Here is a 17,452-nt window from a genome sequence, read left to right on the forward strand (position 1 = left end):
CATCATGAGAGGAAAAACAGTAATGCTATTGGAATTCTACAAAATCCCTTTTTATTCTGGAACGGTATATCTGGTTTGTATAATAAAAATCGAATTTGGGGTTGTATGGTTCTAGATATGAAATTTGACCACTGAATTTGGAAATTCATGGTGTGATTGTTAGCTTTGAAATGCATACCTCTGGTCAGTGATGCCACAACTTACCTAAACATCTGGATGCTTTAAAGGTAAAGGTATCCCCTGTGCAAGCACTGGGTCATATCTGACCCTTGGGGTGATGCCCTCTAGCGTTTTCATGGCAGACTCAATATGGGGTGGTTTGCCAGTGCCTTCCCCAGTCATTACCGTTTACCCCCCAGCAAGCTGGGTACTCATTTTACCGACTTCGGAAGGATGGAAGGCTGAGTTAACTTTGAGCAGGCTGCTGGGATTGAACTCCCGGCCTCATGGGCAGAGCTTTCAGACTGCATGTCTGCTGCCTTACCACTCTGCGCCCCAAGAGGCTCTTGGATGCTTTATGGGTGGATAATTTGGGCATTCCCCTACTGCCAGCCTTGTATTGGCTAACATACCTTAATATAGAACTTATTCACTGAAATTATACAGGGAATTTCTAAGTGGAATTCAGATAGCTCTCCTAAATACAACACACTCATTTGTTTAGAACATTATTCGTTTATTTACCGTTGGGAACCCAGACATCTGTGATAGAGAAATTGCATTGGTGTAAAATAAAACCCACCATATGTTATTACTTAGAAGATTGGGAACTTTATGAACTGAGGTACACAGATTTGATACACCCAGTATAGGGCCAAGATGTTCATGGTGATGTGACCTATAAGTTTACACTGATGACCATAATTTAAAAAAAAAACAAAAAAACAATTGCAAGAGTTATGTACTTCCCACATAGGAATGTTGTTTTAGCCCATTTCTACAAGTGCGGCTTTAACATACATTATTCAACCACATTGGTAGCATCCTGTTTTATGTGCTTTTTAAGAGAATAAGTTATAAGTTTTCCCTTTTTAAAAAATAGCACAGACTGGGCTTGCAAAAATGCTTAGTAAGGTGCTTTATCAATTATTAAAATATAGAGATTCGTATTTGGGATCTAGTAGATACATTCCTATTTGTGCAGGAGAATGTATCTGAAGAAACATCTTCATCCACATTTTTCAATACTAGTAGGGTTTAAAGAATTGAGTATGTATTTTTTTATCCAGTTTGCCTCCACAGTATACTAGACAGTATATATGTGTTCCAAATCCAGCACTGGGGGACTGCCTGTATAACTCTAATTCCTGGTTAAGAGATCCATGAATGTTGCGTATGTGGAACTTGATGTAGGAAAGAAGAATCAATGTAGAAGATGCTCTATTGCTAGTTCAATATATTAATGTACCCCAGTGCTGCTGGCGAGCAAGTTCTAAGAATGTAAATGCAACTGGCCTAATGACCAAGCTAAGAGCTTTCAGGATCTCTGTTAGTTGTACACTAGTGAGATATTGCCATGACAACCACAAAATAAAACTATAATTTAGCTTTTTAATTACAATTGGTTTGCTCCGGTATGACAATGATGAAAGCTATAAATAATAGGACAAAAGTTGTCAGAGACCTCAGTCTAATGAATACCTTTATTAAACTAATGCCTTCTCAGATGGAGTTGCTTTCTTTCAGATATCACATTATTGATAGTTTCTGACATTTTTTAGAACTTATTTCATGCCACAGGCAAATTATCTACACACGGAACTCATCAGTTAGCATGATACTTAAAAATGATATCTTAGCTATAACTATTGTTGCTTGTTATTACCTATTTATCCATAAAAATACTTTTTTCTGCCATTATGTGGCAAAAACCTTATGTGGCTCAAGACTTCATTATGCATTATTTGCATTTTAGTCTCTATTTAATTCATAAGTAGGGCAGAGATTGTGTAAGAAACTGGCAGGCAATCAAAGAAGTCTAGTTAAGTAATTCCACCTTTTTCCTTTTTACTGCTGGTAGGGTCAAGGTTTAAAACTGCACTGCAAAGATGAGAGAATGTTAATTTAATATGCCAGAAGGCAAATAACTGACTTAATATGGTAGAAAAATGTGAACCAATGCAGAGATAGTAAAGGGTAGGAAATGATTTTACATAGTATTTCACACATTTTTTACAAAAGGGAAAATATCCTTTATAATCACAAGTAGGTATGCCCCATTGACTTCTAACAAATTTTCATAACTTCTGTGAGTAACTGTCATGACATTATCCAAGTGTGTTGCTTTGTAACAGAATCCAGCTGGCTAGAGAGGAACCACAAAATAAGCTTTCCAGGGGGTGCTATAAAATGAATCAAATAGACATACAGGAAACATTTAGAGATTGCATAACTAATCTGAAATGTTCTTAATTTTGTGCTGTATAATGCTGTGTAATACCATGTCCTCACAAAAGTAAGTCATGTTTGAGGGAAGGGGGTGAGGCAATCAAGGGTGCAGAATGGTGGGGTTAAGGGATGCAATGAAAACAAAGGTGCAAACAGGTACCATTTTGCAAAAAAACCCAAAACTCATTTTTTGAAAAGGTGAAAAGAGCAAAGCATGTTGGGAGGCTGCCTCCATGGAACTCAGTGTGGAAAGCATGTCATGAATTTCAGCCTGGGCAATAAGGGTAGGAAAGTCGAAATGTAGAAATGCAATAGTTGACTCACAGCATTCCAAGGAAACTCAAAGCAAAGCTTAAAAAAGGTATGTCTCCTAATGTGGAAATAGTCACAGTCTTTTAACGTCTAGTTTGGATGCTGAACTTCAGTGTTGTTTTTCTCAGAGGTCCTCACTTTCATTTGTTTTCTTTCCATGTTTTTTTCATCTGTGCCTTCAAAACCCACATTTGATCCAGTTTAAGAAACCACAGAGAAATAAAGTGGGAAACTCAGAAAGACAATAAATGAAAAATGAAAAAAAATGAGGAAGCTCAATACAAAATGGTGGCAGTTTGGTGCTCCAACTGTGGAAAACCTCTTTGTGGAAAGACCCACAATTTCTTCTGATATTCTATGCTATGTAAATGCATATCTGGTGTTTGATTTCTGAGTTACTGTGTTCATAAGGAAGCATAATTTCATATACTTTGAATAGCTAAAAAGAAGGCAAATGAAGAATTTCATTCCATTTATTTGTTTGTTTGTTGCGTTTTTAGGCCGTCACTCCTGACTAGCTGGCTCGCAGCAGCTAACAATAGTAAAAGATACAATAAAACATAAAAACCCATAATCCCAACCCTAACAATCATAGCCGAATCTTCCCCATCAACCTCTCCCAATCTACAACTTCTCTCCAGAAATGATGGCTTATCGGGGAGGGGGCTCCCTGAGGAGGGGCAGGGTCTTCTAACACATGAATTTAAGTTCATGCATTCCCAGTTTTTGCAAAGCTCTTTTGAAAGTGAAGAAACATATTTTTGTTTTTATTTATAAAGTTCTTACATCTTGTACATCTGAAGACTGTAGAGTGTTCAGTGTGAGCATATGTTTGGCTAATAAGCATTTCTTTAATGCTTTGTGGCTTGTTTCCACTGTCACTGTTTTTCTTCTCAGTGGGAAATAATTGGTGCCGTTTTGTGCATCCAAACCATATTGTTAAAGTTATTTTAAAAAAATGAGTTGAGTTCTGCTGTACACTTGCTATAGTTACCTAACTGCACACACTTTCAACAAGTCAGCACCTCCTATAGAACAGCATTTACTGGTAGCTACAGATTCTTTCACATGGTACTACTAGAGTACAGGTACCTTATTGGTAAGGGTTTAGCTCCCTTAATGCATAAAAGCTGTGTCATGGACTGGTCCCTGTAAATACTAACTTTGTTCAATAATTATCTTAATGGTGTTCTTACGGCTCCTATGTGTTCCAGATGTGCTACTTTGCTAGAGAGTAACCATTCCCAAAGACCATTTTGTGATAGGGTTGCCAACTCCAGATTTGGAAATATCTGGATGTGAGGGTGGAGCTTGGGAGGGTGAGTTTTAGGGAGAAGAGAGACCTCAATAGGGTATAATAACCTGCCAAAGCAGCTATTTTTTTCCAGGAAAAATGCAGTAAGTGTTTTAAATAAATAATGAAAAGCTATATATACATACTGGAGTGATTGTAATTCCGGAGGGTATCCAGTCTTCACCCGGAGGTTGGCAACCATATTGTGAAGTATCTGGCTTTTTCTCAGACAGGGGAAGGCCATCCCCCAGAATAGAGCTACATTGCTTCCTGTCCTATTCCCTGCCCAACTGACCTACCTAGAAGAGACTAGACAGATTTCAGAAACATGCTTTATGTATACCAGCAGTCCTCAACCCCCAGTCCGGGGACCAGGACTGGGCCATGAATCACTGTTTCTTTGGTCCTGATGTGATATGAGGCTCTCCATATATCATGTATCAGGATACTTTGTCCCATGATTCTGAGCATGAGTCAGCATCAGCTATCAGCTGCCTGTCTGCTGTGATGATAAATGCCACCAGCTGTGTTGAAGAAGTAGCACATAATATCAAAATTTATTCTATTTTGAATAGTGCATGATGCCCCTGAGGCATATGTGACTTTGCTAGCAATCCAGCACGTTCTGACCTAGTTGGCCCTTGCAGCTTAAATGTATGTATCAGTTGTCAAACACAGACAAATCTGTAACATATAAAGTTGCTTTAAACATGTTTTATGCTGCTAGAGCTTGCTGTTAGTTCACTCAACAAGGAATTGCTAAATTGTAGCAGTGATGAATAGATCAAAGGGAAAATTTATAAATTATTTTCTGTACTGTTAGTCAATATTGCTACAATACCATTGTATACCATGATATAGTTTAAGCATACTCCAGCAGCAGCTACCAGCTGGCTACCAAGTGTGCTGAATCATGATATTGAATAAGTGGACACAAAAGCAGTACAGAACTGTGAAATACAGCTGATTTTTAACTTGTAAGCATTTCAGCAATTTGAGGGCATGGATGATTGATTCAAGAGAAAATGGTTACTATGAGCTGGGTTGATGGAATTTTATGCATTTTTGTTAGGATTGAAGCATCTTTAATTCATACTGGTCCAGAACTTCTGCTGGATTGACCCACTTTGTAGGTGCCTCGGTCTTTTTTTTATTATTATTTAATTTCTATGTTGTCCTTTCCATTTGGGCTCACAGCAGTTCACAATAATAAAACCACATACAATAAAATCTATTTCTATTACAATAATAAAAATACCATAAAATATAATACTAAAAACAGTTTAAACTGCTTATAAAATATAATACTAAAAACAGTTTAACGCTAAAAACATGTGCACCCCTTCACCCTCTTTATTCTGTTTGCCAGCTATCCCAGACTGGAGGTGACATCAGGTAAAGGTAAGGAAGTAGGGTAGCCAAGAGAGAGCAGATGGTGAGAGGCCCATAAAGTTTCAAACTGGGCTGATCTCAGCCATAGGCCTGGTTCCCTGAGGGCCCAGATAACGGCTGGCAGCTCATTCCACTAGGTTGGAGCCACCAGCTTGAGGAAACTCTGGTGGCTTCAACCAGGCTGAGAAAATCCTAGCTCTGGTCAAGACCAGGGTCATGTCCAGGGCCAGAGATCACTAGCAAATTGGTGTTTGCATAGTGCTCTGTGGGTGCATATTGGGACAGGTGTTACCTACCTATGCTATCTCCTTGACTATCACCTTCAACTTTTCCTTTTGGTACTGTTCCTTTTGTTGCATGGGGACTTCCCAAGGTGCATTCATATTCTGGTAAACAACCTGTGCCTTGAAAGACCTTGCTGTAGTGGGATTGGCATGCCATTGATCTCTGGGTCTGATTCTGTTAAATTTCTGCATAGAATTTAAATTAATCACAACTCTTAGAGCTCTTTGTGCATCAAAAGCCACTATTTAGAATTCCTGCTGAGTGTGATTTGTCTTTATTTCTGCAGTTTGGATTATTTTTATTGAAACATTTACAGTCTTTTTCCACAATTAGGTCTATGAATTCTGAAACAGTTCATACAATATTTTGTGAGATTTTTGGCATGTGCCCTTGTCAATTGTAAAATTCATTCTTTTAAGATAATTTTTGTACCTTTGCATCATTAAAATCACATGAAGAATTCAAAGTACCAATGAAGAAATCATGTGATTTGCAGCTGTTTCAGTCAGTATAAATTTGTCTCTGCCATAAAATTTTATTTGTATATTTTATGAATGCTAGCCTTCAGGTGTAACCTGGAGATCTTCTAGTTTTACAACTCATCCCTAGATCAGAGGGATCAGTTCTGCCAGAGAAGATGGCATCTTTAGAGAGTAGACTCTATGACATTATACCTTGGTCCCATCCCAAGAAATGCAAGGGGAGAGGCAAAGGGAAATAACCTGACTCCGACACTGATGTTGTACAATGGCAGGTCAATTAATAGAAGAGCTTGACTGTGCAAAATTATTTTGTAGAGCATAAAGTCATCCTGGCTTGTGTGATAGAGACCTGAGAGAGGGAGGGTGAGATGGGTGCCTTGAAAGAATTAGCCATCTCCATTATCCATCAGTCCTAGACCTCATGTGTGTGTGGGGGGCGGCTATTCAGGTTCATGGAACTTTCTCTTACAGGGTACTCACCACACCAAAGATCCCAGGCACTGAATATGTTGGCCTGAGGTGGGATGCTGTCAAGAACTTAGCCATCTGGCTGTTGTACTCCTCGTCAAATGTTCTGACAGATGCCCTCTCAAATTTGGAGGACATCAAAATAGTTGGTTATCTGTGTGACTGTTGCATGCTTTTTAATGGATAAAATCTTGGCATTCCACCATGACCTTCTACCACCTATCTGTCCCTCTTAATAAAACAGAAAGAGAGTAAGAGAGCCAACAATTGGCCCTGTGGCCCCGGACTGACAAGTGGAGGGGCCAGTTGGAAGGCAACTGGGCCCTCACTAGGACAAACCAGGGTTCCATCCAGTCAGCCCAGCCAGACACCCTGTGAGGTAGGTGACGCTCAGAGAGCCCTGATATTACTGTTCAGTCAGAACAGCTTTATCAGTGCTGTGGCGAGCCCAAGGTCTCCCAGCTGGCTACATGTGGGGGGGGGGCAAGGAATCAAATCAGATTAGAAGTCTGCACTCTTAACCACTACACCAAGTTGGCTTAAATTGCATTTAAGAAAATCAGTGGATTTACCATAGGTAAAGTTATCTGTGATAAATTAATTATGATAGCTATTTTTACAGTGAAGCTTGGACTTGCTAATTGTAGTTATCATGCAGTAAACATGGTCTAAGCAGGTCATGGGAGCAAGTCTTTCAAGAGATAGGCTTATCACCTTCTTATTGGGCTGACTGTGTAAACTGCCCTTAAGAAAGAATGAAATCAGAAGGTTTCCAAACCAGTGTCTCACCATCTTATTGTGATTGCTAATGATCATTTGTAATTAAGAGAAAATATATCTTTTGTTCTAGAGACAGATTTGAAATAAAAAGGAGAGTGTACTTTCAAGCTATTTACTATGGAATAATATCTCTTTAGGAAGTTTTATTCCAACAGGAGTAGCTTCAATATTAGCTGGCAAGCCAATTGCTTTGCACAAGGTCACCCGGGAGGCCTTGTATGGCATTGTGCAGCTGAATCTAACTAATCTTGTGGCCCATCTGGCACTACAAAAACAACATTCCAAACATTAGAGAGTAAGTAGATGTGTTTAGTGACCACTTCCACAGCTTTTCACAGTAGTAACCCCCTGCGGTGTAGGGGGTAGGATAAGTTCCATAATGCTTAATTATTTGAAGAAGATAGGCATATACACGTTGAAAGATCTTGCTGGAAACAAAGAAATCCCTGATGAAGATTACTTATTAACTGGGATTATGCTAGGCATTGGATTTTGGCTTATATAATGCAAATCCATCTCTTTTAACATCGTCTATGATTGCGAAGACGTAGATCTGAAAAGCTTAAACAAATGATAAAGCGTGCTTTATTTGAGACCATACAGTCTTTTCAGATCTATTCTGTGTTGTATAAAAATAACACATTTTTTTTCTTGGGGCTTTTGGGAATGGGGACAGGGTAGTGGTGTGGCTTCCTCTAGGCAAGATAATATAACACATACTTAAAGCTATTCTTTAAATATTTCACAGAAAGGACTTTCTGTATGATCAAGATCCATATTAAGAACTTTGAATTAAAGCTTGGCTTATGCATTAAACAAGCAAAAAAGAAGTAAACCAAATATTTTTGCTATGTAATTAAGTGTGCTTATCAAAGTGTTTATGAAAAACGCCTGACTTTTACAGCTTAGAATCTGTTCTTTTTTGTACTGAACATGTACTATGCTGTTTTCCCCATGTAAGTCTTTGAAGATGACAGCTACTATTATAGAATTAAATAGAAGTTCATTAAGGTTGACACTTTGTCATTTTGGATTCTTTTTGTTTAATAGAATATGTTGCTCTTCGATACTTCATTGAACAGAATCAAACTATTACAATAGTATCAGAATACAGAGAATAGAATACAGAGTACCTTTATTGGCATAATTATAGTATCAGGTAACTGACAGTGCAGTTCTAAGAGTTTATACTCAGAAGTAAATTCCATTGAGTTTGATAGGACTTGCTCCCTAGTAAATGCGTTTAGGGGTACAACTTAAATTCTTTAAAATGTTGAACAAAATGGAAGTGGAATGAAAAAAGGAATTTGATGCATTCAGGCTCCCTGGCTATATTGCTTTACTATACCTTATGCTGGTTCTTATTAAATAGTTTGTCATACATGGGTAACAGTTTGGTTCTTCTTCTTGTATATGCAGAGCTGTTTGTAATGAGGACTAACACAGATATCTCCTGTCCAGCAACTTGCTTTGCTCACAGGGGTACCATTGTCACATCAGGTGTTAAAGAAGGGGCTGTCTTTATGTGTATGATGAATAAAACTGGGGTTTACTGTCAATTGTGTGTTCTGAAACAGTTTTCAGTAAATTAGTGTGGGGTGTTGAGCATCAATTGTATCTCACTCATCAAATTCTTTCTGAGAGACATGATTTATATCAAGTGACTATATACCACACTGAGGCTTATGAAGTAGATTATATGTTATTTGGGTGTACTGGGCACCCTATTGCCTATCCACGAGTTTGCCTAGTCCATGAGTTTGTGAAGCTGCTGGGGAAGTTGTTCTAAAATTGTAGAGTGAGTTGTTGTTAATATGCAATTGACAGTCAGCCCCATTCTTCCTATTCATTGGAAGCAGGTGAGGTGGTTTCATTTCTGAGCTGTTGTTTGAAGTAAGTGATGACCTCAGAATAAACTGAAACTTGGTCCAGACGAAAGAGGGTTGCTCATAATAGTCAATTCAGTTAGAATGTTGGGAATTTCTATTTTAGATAAGGTTAATTTTTTTTCTAATTGTTTGGTTACAGAGTTCTAATTGTTTGGTGCACAGAGTGCACTTGGACCCAGGCTTCTTTTTGGAAGGAAATAAGGTAAAGGTATCCCCTGTGCAAGCACCGGGCCATGTCTGACCCTTGGGGTGATGCCCTCCAGCGTTTTCATGGCAGACTCTATACAGGGTGGCCTTGCCAGTGCCTTCCCCAGTCATTACCATTTTATCCCCCCAGCAGCAAGCTGGGTACTCATTTTACCGACCTCAGAAGGATGGAAGGCTCAGTCAATCTTGAGCTGGCTGCTGGGATAGAATTCCCAACCTCATGGACAGACAGCTTCAGGCATCATTTCTGCTGCCTTACCACTCTGCGCCAGAAGAGGCTCTAGAGGAAATAGTAAAGTTAAAAAAAAAAGTAAAGTAAAAAAAATAATAAAGTACATTTTTATGTGGTTTGCCAACTATATTAAGGTGACCAGATTGTTCCACTTTTGGAGGGACATCTGGGGGTACCTGGCAAATTGTACTTATGTTGAAATTTAAACATATATATTACAATACTATTTTTGCAGTCTATGCATTCTATGAAACTTTTTGTTGCTCCACATAGACCATATTTTAAATCAAGACCCCCCCCCCCCCGGTCAATGGTGTCCCGCTTTACCAATGTTAAAATCTGGTCACCTTAAACTATATCCTTTCCTGGAGCATCAAGACTTGGTTTCTCTGGTGCATATATATCCTGCCTAGACTTCAACAATGTGATTATTTTTTGGTGTTAGCTACAAAATAGATAACAATGTCTATTCTCTATGCCTATAGAGCATTTTCAGGGTATATGCAATGTGCCAGTAATTGCTTTTAAAACCTCCTATGGTTATGGATAGAAATACAAACCACAAAGGGAACCATGACCCAACCTAACTAGACAAGTTAGGAACCCAAAGGTTGAGCTACAAGAATAATTTTAAAATGCAAATATTTAATTCAATAAAGTACAAAAGTTAAAAATTAAAAACATCAATACATCACAATTATGTACTGTATATCATTTCACAACTACACATAGAACTGAAATCAAATGTGTTTCAACCCAAATGGTCTTCCTCAGTGGTCAGGTTATTTTAAAATGTGCTAATACATTTTAAAAAATGGGCTTACTGGGTGGTAAAGAAAGTCTGTATAGTGCTACTCCACCTTATCTATGTGATATAAAAATGTCTGGTTTGGAGTCCACAGTTTAAAATATAACTCCAAAGGTCACCACTCTGCATTTGTCCAGTTCTCATTCAACAGTGCATTCTCATGTGGCATGCAGAAAAAGCATTGTCTGCATGGTTCTTTTGTATTTTAAAATTATCCTTGTAGCTCAACCTTCTGGCTCCTAATATGGATAGATATATTCAAGGGAACACTTTCCACATTTATTCTGGGAAATACTTGTTTGCGGTTCAGTCTCACATCAGGCTGATGTCTACCATTAAATTGGTATATTATAGCACTAAGCTAGCCAGTAGAATTCAGGTGACATCACTTTCTTTGAAAAGCTTTAAGAAATGATTTGTTTACTTGAACTTTTATTATGTAAAATATGTGTTGCCTGCTAATTATGGTCTTTTGGATGTAGATTTGTTTTACCTGTTATTTACATTCATTATTTTATTTATGATTATATTACTGTAACTCATTTTGACTGATTCTAAATGGGGAATCTGATCTGGGATGGTGCTCGTCCGGTCACAGAGCTAATGCCCACTTTCAGATGGTGTTGGCATCAGGCCAGGCCTGGCCTGACTCAAGCCTTTGTTTGCTTCATGCCAAGCATGGTTGGGCATTTCATAGCAAACATTTTGCTATAACCATATGGTACATAAACTTCTTGAAGCAGTAAAAGAGACTTCATTTCAATAGAGCAGGCAGCTTTACCCATACAAGAATATATATGTAAATGCCAGAATTGATGCCCCCATTGAAGTAAAAAGATATGCCTTGTGTGTTTTGGAGCTCTGCCTATTTATATGGGTTTCCACATTTGCAAGAGGGGTTTGTGAATTTAGGCTGATGTTTAAATGGTTACTAAAACAAAATTTCTAAATAGTGTAACTATTTTGTGTAACTATTTTGTATTCAGTTGTACTTAATATGTATATATTGTATTTTTTCTACAGAAGTATTTCCAAGAGATTCCAGTTTAAAAGACAAGTTTATAAAACACTTTACAGGTAAGAAAAGTTTTTACTTTGAAGGTGCATATATTTAATTTTTCCCTGATGCTGCCTTAGTGATGAATTAGTCTCCCTCCCACCGAATGGAGCCAATGCAGGAAATAGTGACAGTCACCCTAGGAGCAGTTGGACCCTCTAGACAAGGGAGAGAAACTCATCAAATGGAACTGATTTCATGTGTTGACATTTTTTAGACATCTTCTGATGGTTGTCTGTCTCCAGATTAGACAAAACACCATATAATAATCTCACTGTATCAATATATTTAATTCTCACCATGGGCCCATTTGAAAATTCTTTGGAGACAAGTTTGTGGGGAAAACGGGGGGGCGGGATTGAGGATGTTTTAGATCCACCTAAAATAGAGGAATACATTGTTTGTACAAGAGGTGAGAAGGAGTCCTCATGCCTATGAAAGCCTTTCCTTTGGAGGCCTATGGGTGGGAAGGCTGGAAACTGCTCCAGTGTGCTAGTGCTGTGAGTACAAAGGAGCAGGAGCTGCTGCCATCACAGGCAAGTGTGTGGGAGAGGCAGCAGAGGAAGGAGCCACAAGTGCCACTGCCATCTCTAAGCCATTAAGGGACAGCAATTAAGGGAGGCAGGAAGGTGAGAAGGCAGCATCAGTCTTGCCCTGCCTCACTGAAAGTCTGTGAGTGGGTGGATGAGTCATGCAGGTGATAAGAGGAGGAAGGCAGGGACATTGCTGGAAGACAGGCCAAACAGCAAGTGGTTTGTCTGGAAAACAAGGGGGGAGATGTAAACACACAGAATTTCACAGGGCCCTGATTATATAGTCTATCCAGCACTAGTTCTTTTCTCTCTTTTCATTGTTTCATCAGTTCATATTACAGTAATCAGGTTGATAGAATTTGTGTGTAGCGACTTATAATTTACAGGTGTAGTTGTTAAAGCATAAGGACCATGAAGACCTAGGTACAGTTCCCCATTAGAGTTATGAACTTCATTAAATGATGCATTTTCAATCCCTTTACCTCAGCCAAACAGGTAATTTGAATATTTGGATAAGCCTGAAAATACTTGAATCAATGCTGATTTGGGTACTTTTTGGGCTTATCTGAGCTGAATTGCACATCACATTAGTTTAAATGAGCCAAATGATTCAGCTAACGTAGAAAGACTTTGTCAAATGGTTGATCCTGAGGATTAGCTGTTTGGTGGGGTCTTTAAATGTCTCCCCATCAGACCCCTCTGAAGTAAACCACTCTGGGGAGACATTTAAAGACCCCGCCAAACAGCTGTTTGTCAACTGTTTGTCGGGCTCTGCACTGGGGGGAGGGCTACCCACAGCAGGCCTCCCCACAGTACAGAGCCCAGGTGTGAACTGGGGATGGAAGCATTTAAATACCCCAAACAGCTGTTCCATGGAGAGAGGCTTATCTCAGCAGATCAGCTGTTTGTCAAGCTGTGGATCAGTCAGTTCAGCTGTACTGGCATCACCCAAATCTCTATATTGATGATGAAATTTGGGTGATTTGAGTATACTCAAATAAATTTGGTCCAAATCAAAACAGTACCAGATTTTTTCTTGGTGCACATCCCTAGGTGTGGGCATAAATAGAGAGTAAAGAATCTGGGTGAGGAAAGGATGCAATACAAGTCCAATAATTAATTAACTATTGTTAGCACAATGTGAGAGGAATGTTAATCATGTGTTATTATGCATTATGCATTATTCATTAAAAAGATACTAAAACGTTTTGGTTCTGTTTAAACAGGTCCAGTCACATTTTCAGCTGAATGTAGCAAGCATTTCCATCGACTGTATCACAATACACGAGATTGCTCAACGCCAGCCTGTAAGTTATATTCAAGACTGCATAGCTTCAGCATGCATTAATGTTTAATGTCCTGATTTTATATCTACTTGTACAGAAATGCGCAGGTTCTTTTTAACATTGGCCATTTCTCATGATCTTTCTGAAAAATAAAGTATGCCTACTGTCATTTTCAGTTGGCACTTTCTCCCCCCAAATTTGAGTACTAGTGTATTGTATTAGTGGATGGAATTGGGACAGGGAAACTTATGTGATAAGTCACAGATCTTATGTCTATGTTAGCCCAGTTCTACTATGGGTAAATAAAACAGGGCTTGGGAACGGTCAATATAGCATTCTGTGTTTCTCTCTTCATCGCATTTTGGTGTGTGTAGAAGCATAGTATGCTTGGTTATGTGATTTGGCTTAGTTCACTTCTATGAATTGATTGTTTCTACCTGTAAGATTACCTTAACTTCAAATCATCTGGCTTTGTTTCTTTTATTACCAAAGGCTAATGAGTTGTATTTATAACTTAAATGTCAAGTGGCCAGATATTTTGGAGGAGGGGGGAAATAATTTAAGAGGAATTTTAAAATTTTGATTATTAAAAGTTGATCTTTGATTTGATGCAAATTCCTTTTAACCTCAGAATCAACAAGCCAGTGTACTTATTGCCAAATTAAAATTTAATTTAAATATGCCATTTCTTATAAAGGTAATACATGGAAAATGTCTGATTAGATCAGCCAGTTTGGGGTAAGAGAAATCTGACTTGAAGTGAAATGTGGCAATTAATTATCAGAGAACAAAGTACTGATCACATGTGGTCATGCATTTGTATGGCCAAACATTTTTCTAAACTTTAGGGTTTGATATTAAGATACTTTATATAGTTCTACTGTCTACAGTTTCTCCAATATGAGGAATGTTCCTTGAGATATGTTGTTTCTTACTACTTTTGAAGCTAAAATGCAATAAACCACCCAGAAAACAGTTAAAGCAAACCATAGATAACATATTTTCCTACCATTCAGTCATCTTAGAAATCATTGCATATTGAGATCTTTATGGGACTTGATCATTTGGAGATAAGCTAAACTCCCTAGGAAAAAGAGTTGATTTTTATACCCCACTTTTCACTACCTGAAGGAGTCCCAACATAGCTTACAATTATCTTCCCCTCCTCTTCGCCAACAGATACCCTGTGAGGTAGGTGAGAACAGATACCCTTTGAGAACAGTTCAAATAGCGCTGAAATATGATAGTCCTGCAATCTGACTGAAGAATTAAAAAAAACCCAGATATTTTGCTGCTGCTGGTGAAATTAGATTTTCATTCTGGAAAGTATGTTTGGCTAAATAATAATTAATGCTTATTATATTTTGTGGCTTTATAAAGATTACAAAAGGTGTGCAAGATTGCTGACAAGGCTAGCGATGAGCCCACTGTGTACACAGCCATAGGAGGCCTGCTATGTAAGTATACTTTTGTCTCCTCCACATAACCTAATGATTCTTTTTACAGAAGTCAGGTAATATTCCTGACCTTGCATTTTCCTTCAGTATTGAGCCCCAAATGTTTCCTATTAGTGATACCAGAAATTAAAGCCACATGTGTTTCTTTTAGTTTGCAAACTTAGTTTCTTTTTTTCTTATCAGGACTGTTGCTTGGTAACTGAGTACAAGCTTTGCAGGGCCAGTCCTCAGTATCTCACTTCTGCCCAAGGGTATAGAGTTTTGCTGCCAGTCAGAGTAGATAATACTCTTGGACCAGTATTTGGACCAGTGGTCTAATTTAATATATGATAACTTCATAAGTAATCGTATTGGCTCATCTGGAACGTGTTGAATGAGTATAGGAGTTTGTTTTTGCTTTCTTCTTTATCTCAATAAAATACATCCACCTGACTTATGAGTCTTATGCAGTGCTAAAGAAACAAAGTATAGAACCTGGTTATAAGCTTACCAATGTGGTTTGCTTCAGAAGGCTCAAGCATTTTTGCACTCTGTTGGTTCTGTTGGAGATTTGTTCAAGGCTTTTGTCTGTATCCATTTCAGGACCATGGAGAAGTCTGTTGTTGCAATAGATGGGCATAGTCTCAGGAAAGAAAATTGGTTAAACTCAGGAAAGAAAATTGGTTACAAAGAAGATTGTAACCAACATTTTCAAATCATGACACCATTATGTCTTATGAAATATTTTGGACATGGTTATATTACATTCATTTTTGTTAAAAGCTGACAGAAACTACTTTAATGGTAACTGAGATGTATATGCAGAACTTGTTTCTTTAAAATGAAGAACTATTAACTTCTAAAACTTTTAATAGCCTTATTTGGGGGACATTGTCAGATGGTAATATCATCTGTCCAAAAAAGAACAAGTCCTAATCAATGAATCCAGGTAGTCTTGTGTAGTATGAGCCTAATTAACTTCAGTGGACATGAAGGGCTGCTTTTAAAAGATTGCACTAGTATCTAAAATTGCTGCTATTGTTTTGCTGCTCCTTTGTTTATAATATGTTGTTTATGTATTGGATTTTATATTTCTGTTTTCAATATTTGACTTCTGTTTGAAAGATGTGTAGTGTTGGGAGGTTAATTAAATAAAAATTAAATAAATAAATGGAAAATTTGAGTGTATTTTTTTAAACTGTCAGGAAATCATAAGCTATAAATACCTTGGGTCTGTAATGACTATATCATGATTCTGGAAATATTTGCTGGAGGAATCACTTGAACATGAAATTGGGGTCACCATGGGTGGGCAGGTAGTTGTGAGTTCTTGTACTGTGCAGGGGATTGATCTAGATTACCCTGGAGGTCCCTTCCAGCTCTATTTATTCTCTATTTATTCTATAATTCAGTAACTATGCAAACTATGCAGACTATGCAAACAGTGATGTATGCATGTATTCATCTTTCAGACTTTCCTGCTAAGACAGAACTCTTTGGATTGCCAAGAAAGTGCCTTGAAATCTACCCTGAGTCAACAAAGAAGATATCTTGACCTTTTTGATTTTCTGCATTTTTAATGTTAATAGACGGGTTTTATTTTCATATATGCTGGACATTCCATATTTGTCTGAATTGAACATATTTTATTTGAACGTGTAAATATATTGCCTATAGCTCAAATTCACCATTTTATTTAAATAAAGTTGTATATAAAGACTACTAATGATATACTAATTAGATATAACCATGTGCAGGGAGTTGGTTAGTGTTTTCTTGTTTCATTGTATGTACACCATTTTGCTCAGGCTCTTACTTTCATTATTTGCACTAACTTGAAATGCAGAAATCTCTGTGAAATCTGATAATCTGCAAATGGGATGTTTTACTTTCAGTGGAAAATATTTTACATTATGAAGCTTTGGTTTATATATATATAAACCATTATGAAGCTTTGCTATGTATATGCCTACACAGTATATATGTTATTGCACATCAGAACAAAATACTCAGAAATTCACATTGCTTTGGGGAACATTTGTAATGTTGTTCTGGATTCTTAGTTAAATATATACTGGCACTTATGGAAAGAATTGCAAATAATGTAAATATAAAAGACTGGAAGACTGCAATGCAGTTTGGATGGAATAAAGACTATAAATATAACCACATTTTCATTCACTTTTCCTGAAACTTTGGATAAATTTGAGATAATTTAGTGTGCTTTAGTTGTCTGGACATGAGTAAAACATGCATCTTCAGTGTACAGCTAACCAATTGCAAAAGTTATAGAGGTCCTTGGGGCAAGTCCACAAAGTAGCTGCTTGTACATGTATTCTTTAGTGCTACAGAAAAGGCAGGCACCTTTTCTTCACAGCTGTTTCTGTGCTGAAATGATGAACCAGCTGTATGTACAGATAGATTGTATATAGCAGCAATTGCCCTTGTAAAGACTGGGAATGGCAGATGTTAACCATCAGTATTATTGCCAGGCCCAGATTGGGAAATTCCTGGAGATTTTGGGGGTAGAGCCTGGGAAGGGTGGAGTTTGGGTAGAGGAGGGACTTCAGAAGAGTACAATGCCATAAAGTCTACCCTCCAAA

The 17,452-nt window shown here is 37.8% G+C and overlaps 1 protein-coding gene across 1 annotated transcript in view; it reads left to right on the forward strand.

The window, feature by feature from the left end:
- The window catches only part of ALKAL1 (ALK and LTK ligand 1), a 35,167-nt gene extending 17,968 nt beyond the window's left edge, over positions 1–17,199 (forward strand). The window contains exons 2-5 of the mRNA XM_077351203.1: positions 11,561–11,614; positions 13,354–13,434; positions 14,794–14,870; positions 16,322–17,199. Coding sequence (XP_077207318.1) covers positions 11,561–11,614; positions 13,354–13,434; positions 14,794–14,858 — 200 coding nt within the window. The 3' untranslated portion in view covers positions 14,859–14,870; positions 16,322–17,199. The remainder of the gene's footprint in view (positions 1–11,560; positions 11,615–13,353; positions 13,435–14,793; positions 14,871–16,321) is intronic.
- Positions 17,200–17,452: the final 253 nt, after the last annotated feature.

The sequence above is a fragment of the Paroedura picta genome, chromosome 9 (assembly GCF_049243985.1).
Source record: "Paroedura picta isolate Pp20150507F chromosome 9, Ppicta_v3.0, whole genome shotgun sequence".
NCBI lineage: Eukaryota > Metazoa > Chordata > Lepidosauria > Squamata > Gekkonidae > Paroedura > Paroedura picta.